The sequence below is a fragment of the Malus sylvestris genome, chromosome 9 (genome assembly GCF_916048215.2).
Source record: "Malus sylvestris chromosome 9, drMalSylv7.2, whole genome shotgun sequence".
Taxonomy (NCBI): domain Eukaryota; kingdom Viridiplantae; phylum Streptophyta; class Magnoliopsida; order Rosales; family Rosaceae; genus Malus; species Malus sylvestris.
In genome coordinates this window covers 3511958-3517606 of record NC_062268.1, presented here as the reverse complement: position 1 = coordinate 3517606, position 5649 = coordinate 3511958, and the positions used below count along the sequence as shown (strand labels likewise).

Below are 5649 nucleotides of genomic sequence, written 5' to 3'. Positions count from 1 at the left end.
GGAGAGTGGAAAGTGGAAAAAGGACTGAGAAAAAACTCTTTTAATTCTATCTCAAAAGGAGATTTTGACATAGAACCAAACATCAATAAAGACAGTCATATAAATGTCCTGTGTAGTTTTAATTTTTAAATAGCAAAACGCTAACCAAACAGAAAAAGGAAAAAAATTCACAGAAACAAGACTTTCGCCTAACCAAGTTTACTAGAGTAGTGTGTAAATTTTTTTAGCTGTATGCATTCATGTTCGAAGCTTCTTCTATATAGTTTATATTAGTTAAGAATATTGCTCGAAAAAAAACCCCAAAGGAATTCCGGGTTGAAGGGTACATTCACTCATAACCACAAAAACAAAACAAAAATTCAGATGAACAATGGTGATATATTAAAGAAACTATATAAGAGACAGATACATAGTTTGCTAGTAGATGAATGACTCTAACAAGTTCAAAAGGGGGCAAAGTATTAACATTTGATGCGAGAGCTACAGCCAAAACTGTAATTATTTTGCTTTCACAAGAATACACAAAGCATGCATGCATGCATGTCAAGCATATCTTATTACATTTTTTTGTACCTGACCTATGATAATTGCATAAAGCAACCAAAATGCTTTGGCAATAGCATCAATTCACGAATGGAAATCAAGCAAATGATTTTATATTAGTTAAGAATATTGCTCGAAAAAAAACCCCAAAGGAATTCCGGGTTGAAGGGTACATTCACTCATAACCACAAAAACAAAACAAAAATTCAGATGAACAATGGTGATATATTAAAGAAACTATATAAGAGACAGATACATAGTTTGCTAGTAGATGAATGACTCTAACAAGTTCAAAAGGGGGCAAAGTATTAACATTTGATGCGAGAGCTACAGCCAAAACTGTAATTATTTTGCTTTCACAAGAATACACAAAGCATGCATGCATGCATGTCAAGCATATCTTATTACATTTTTTTGTACCTGACCTATGATAATTGCATAAAGCAACCAAAATGCTTTGGCAATAGCATCAATTCACGAATGGAAATCAAGCAAATGATTTTCTCTTGCTAATTTGATCATTAGAGTAGCTAAATTTGTTGCACAGTTGGATTTGATTCCCATTCAGAACTACAATTAATCCGATATGATCACATAAGGACATGGCAGTGGCGACAGAGTTTATCACTTCCCTTATCAAAACATTGGAGATTCAGAGGGAGAAGAGTTCACCAAATTGAGAATACTATTCCAGTAATGCTTATTATCTTCGTAGTAGTCACTACCCCTTCCACTTCCGCTTCCACCACCGTTATCAGAATCCACGCCACGATCCCCGTCTGACAAGCTCTGCACCTCATCCGAGTTATTAAGCAAAAGATTAGTGAACCCTTCTTGATCAGCTGCTTCCATGTCACCAGCCACATTGCCAACTTGATGATCATTAGTAGTCCATGCACCCGCAGCTTCCATGGACATTGAGATGTTCTGATGATGATCATGAACTAACCCTAATGGAGTAAAAGACAAATGGGACTTCCAATCTTGTTCGTTATCTCCACCTTCTTCCTTGGTCTCAGAAGAACCTGAACTCCCAACAAACTCGATCATCGCCGGCTGCATAATCGCGGCCCCCATTGCGGAGGACGATGCATTATTAACGTTAATCTGATCGGAATTATAAGTGAGCGTAGATGTCGGAGACTCGAGATCAACACTATTATGAGAATGTTTTGATGACGGCCACTTGAGCTGAAGCTGAGCTGATGTCGAACCCGAAGACGAAGAATTCACCGGAACGTAGGTATTAGGGTTTGTGGTGGTGAGCTGATGGAGTAATGAGGAGCTCTGGGAGCGGAGCCTTGATTCTCTGACTAGGCGGGCCTCGGCTTCGAGCCGGGCGCTCTCCCACTGAGCCATGTGGCTGAGATTGGAGGCGTTCTTGGATTGACCGTCGACGCTAGAGAGTAGGTTGTCCTTCTTTGGCTTGTGCGTGACGGGGTCGATGCCCATTTTGGCTAGCCTCTTCTTAAGATGCGTATTCCAGTAGTTCTTTATCTCATTGTCTGTTCTCTTTGGCAAGTGAGTTGCTATGGCCGACCACCTGATCATTCGAGGTCAATCAACAAGACAAATATTAGCATCAAAATACTATGAAAATCCCATAAACTACATCGATCTCACGAACAAATTTTTTTTCATTTATTATGTTGTAACTTTGATTTCCACATACCCATTCTCTTTTAATTAAATTTGACCAAACATAATTAATTAGGATTGTGTAGTAGAAGAAAAGAGGTCTGCAGATTCAGTGGCATGGACAAGCATCTCTAGCTACAAGAATATTTCAGTGTCTATATGCATGCTCATGAAGAAAATTTAAGAGGACCATTTTTATTTAAAAATGAGACCAATAAATAATATGAACTCGGATGTCAGGATCTCAGAGCAGCAGTGAATATCACATTATGGAAAATGGTCGCACAAGTCAAAATTTTGAATAAGTGACAGATAAGAGTTGAGTAATTGCATTCACATCATCAAAAAATTCAAACAAATATATAGCAAAATGGTAGAACCTGATCACAAAGACTGTCGCACTCTTAACAAACTCTTGCTTCTACGTTGTCAAGGTAAAGAAATTAAGAACATACTCGGGAGAAAGGATTAAAAATAACCATGAAAAATTAAAAGTACTAATTAACATTTGAAAACAATGTCTACCATAACTGTTCTGATAAGACAAGACAATTGATAACAATAAAATTGAACATGACCATTTGGTCTAGCGGCAATATTGAAGGAAGTAGTGTGTTTAAATCACGTTATTGAAGGAAGTATAGTGTTTAAATCGCGTGGATAACAATTTTTTGTTAAAAAAATAAAATAACCGACACTATAAAGAACTGTGCTCTACCTGTTCCCTAATAGGGCATGGAGTTGAATTATGGTTTGTTCTTCTTGCAAACTGAACTTTCCCCTCTTAATATCAGGTCTGAGATAGTTAGTCCATCTAAGCCTACAGCTTTTTCCACATCTCTGAAGACCTACACACATTTAGTTAATTAAACCGTGAAATTAACAAATAATTAAGTACTTAACTGCATATGTTATGTAATTACATACATCCTTATAGTACAATATGTGGGGAAATGCAAGTGGAAGTCTCACCAGCTTTTGTTGGGAGTGCACGCCAACTGCCATGGCCGTGTTCTTCAATGTAAGCCAAGAGCTTCTGGTCTTCTTCTGGAGTCCAAGGTCCTTTCTTCAAACCCACCTTGTCACAGCACGGTGACCGACCCATCGGAATATTCTAAACCAGCAAAGCAAAGTAGTAGGTTCTGCTCTTGTTTATATAGCTACACTAACCTTGCACAAGAGAAAAAAGAAGATGATATGGATGGAGGAAATTAAAGAGAGAAGGAGAAGAAATGGGCAAATGCGAAGAGGATGAGAAAGGTCAGCGACATAAATGGGATAAAGAAATAAATTTTGATCACAGAGTATAATACTGTAGTACATCTCTCGTGACAAAACTACCCTCTTAACCTTCTTTCACCTCGTAGACTTTGACGTAGACATATTGACTAGCGTCTAAGTTGGATCTCTCTCATGGTTTAGAGCATGTTCACTTAATTACAGGGAATAGAAAGCGAAATCATGTTTACTTAAGTATGCATATGATAATTCACTTCTTAACTTTTACTTATGTGTACTAACACATGTGAAATCGAAAAAGTATAGATTTATTGTTCAAATTTGCAATCAAATACGTAAAATTCTAGTCATATCCACTTGTAGAGTTGGTTTATTCGATTCAATTTTCTTACTTCCCATATACGTACTAAAGTTATTTCCTTATTTCTCTGATCTCTCCCTAAAATACATATTGTAGATTAATTAAAACTGAATATGTATAAATATATTAGGCCACGTTCTTTAATTTGCTTTATGTGTAATGACCTAAGGGAATTGTTGCTCTATGAGAAATTATATTGTCTTTTAACAGGATCCCGTAGCAGATATTATCAAGAATAATTGCATAGGATCAATCCTCCTCGATTTCAAGTTCATTAGGTTTTCTTTACACCATTCTTCTTTTCTTTAATTTGTTTCTGGTCCACTTATTATTTTATATAACTTTGAAATTTATGTCACTCAGTCTTGCAATATTTATTTCCGATTTCCTGCAGATTTTGCAGGAGACCTATTTATGAAGAGGATAGTTCTCCTCCTCCATTAATCAACAAACCTATTAAATTTCAAAATATTCAACGTCATGTTATTCACTTGTTATTTTCTTCTTCTTCTTGACTTTTAATTTTCAAAAGTGAGGGTAATTCTTTAGCAAATATTTTCTTAAATTAGTAATTTAACTGAAAAATATAATAAATGCTTATATAAAATTAATTAAATTAGATATTGCTAAATAGTCACAGATTTGCGTAAGTTAATTTAAATGATGATAAAAATGATAATTTTAATTTTAATTGTTTTTTATACGATAATATATTTACACTAAGCGGTGGAAGAAATAAATTGGTATCTAACTCTTTGTCTATGAGATTCGAATCTAAGAGACACATCTTACAAATAAAAAGAAACATTTAAACTGATGTATTGTGAAAATACGTTAATCACAAAAAGATGGAGAAGTATGCGTAAATACGAATCGAGCACACGTATTTTCATTTTTTTTCTAAACCAATTTATATGTATATCAAATCTCTTTAGTTTTATGCTATGCAGTCGATATTAATTGAAGGCATTCACCAGAGCGCAGCAACTGGATATAATTCATAGAACAAGATCATTGGCCGCCTCTAGCAAGTAATTATTCCTACATAAAATGCTACTCCTAGAATTTCAGAATCTCCTCAAATCTTCAGTGGGTTTCAACACTAAAGAGGTAAAGATTTAATGTAAGCATAAGCACTGACCACTGGTCCATGCACATCTGATTTAAGTGTGATCTTGTCACCATTAATATTGCTTCGTAGGTGCATTATATTAGTAGCCAAAATAAATCAATTCACAAAACCTTCATATCTTACTTTATTTCCCTACCGCTAGAGAAAATCTTGAGTAGGATATCCGATCACATTATTCGTAGGGCACTTCTCATAATAGCATGAGATCTTCTGTATTTCGACCACACTCTTTCTACTGAAATTGCTCTCTAGCTGCTTAATTAGACAAGTATGGCTCATTTGGAAGTGCTTCTAAATGACTGAAATCGCTTTTGATAAAAATGTTTTTTAAACTAATTCTTAGTAAAAATGCAAGTGAATCCTGGAAAAGAACTTGTAGTGCATCCTGCAAGAAACACCATGATGCACTACATTTACTTTTGTAACACAAAAATAGTTTCTCTAAAAACACTTTTAGTCATTTTAAAAGTACTTACAAATGAGCCGGTTATTAACTCCAATTAGATAGTGTAATGATGCATAATAACTAGCCATCCTTGGTGGAGTTAACCTAATCGGCTAGGGTAAACATATATCCATATGGAGTTCAATAGATAAATTAGTGAAGCCTTTCAAACCCCTCAGCTCATTCAAGCCACACCAGCTCGAACTAGCCTAGCATGGAAGCTTGGACAATTGGGTCGTCTTTAGGAGACTATAGCTGATCTTGGAATAACAGCAACAGCATGCATATATA

General features: G+C 35.4%; 1 protein-coding gene across 1 annotated transcript; it reads right to left on the bottom strand.

The window, feature by feature from the left end:
- Positions 1 to 358: 358 nt before the first annotated feature.
- On the bottom strand, positions 359 to 3441 carry LOC126583736 (transcription factor MYB16). The gene is made up of 3 exons (XM_050248249.1): positions 3154 to 3441; positions 2900 to 3029; positions 359 to 2086 (listed from the first exon to the last, which is right to left on the bottom strand). Exons 1-3 carry the CDS (start codon positions 3284 to 3286, stop codon positions 1180 to 1182), a joined length of 1170 nt encoding a protein of 389 aa, XP_050104206.1. The 5' UTR covers positions 3287 to 3441; the 3' UTR covers positions 359 to 1179.
- Positions 3442 to 5649: the final 2208 nt, after the last annotated feature.

What these genes read in the sequence shown, in the direction of transcription:
- LOC126583736 (XM_050248249.1), bottom strand. Translation starts at nt 3,286, where the DNA reads ATGGGTCGGTCACCGTGCTGTGACAAGGTGGGTTTGAAGAAAGGACCT. An exon ending in TGCACTCCCAACAAAAGCTG is followed by an intron (nt 3,030 to 3,153) that starts GTGAGACTTCCA and finishes AAATGTGTGTAG; the next exon opens with GTCTTCAGAGATGTGGAAAA. An exon ending in CATGCCCTATTAGGGAACAG is followed by an intron (nt 2,087 to 2,899) that starts GTAGAGCACAGT and finishes TCGAATGATCAG; the next exon opens with GTGGTCGGCCATAGCAACTC.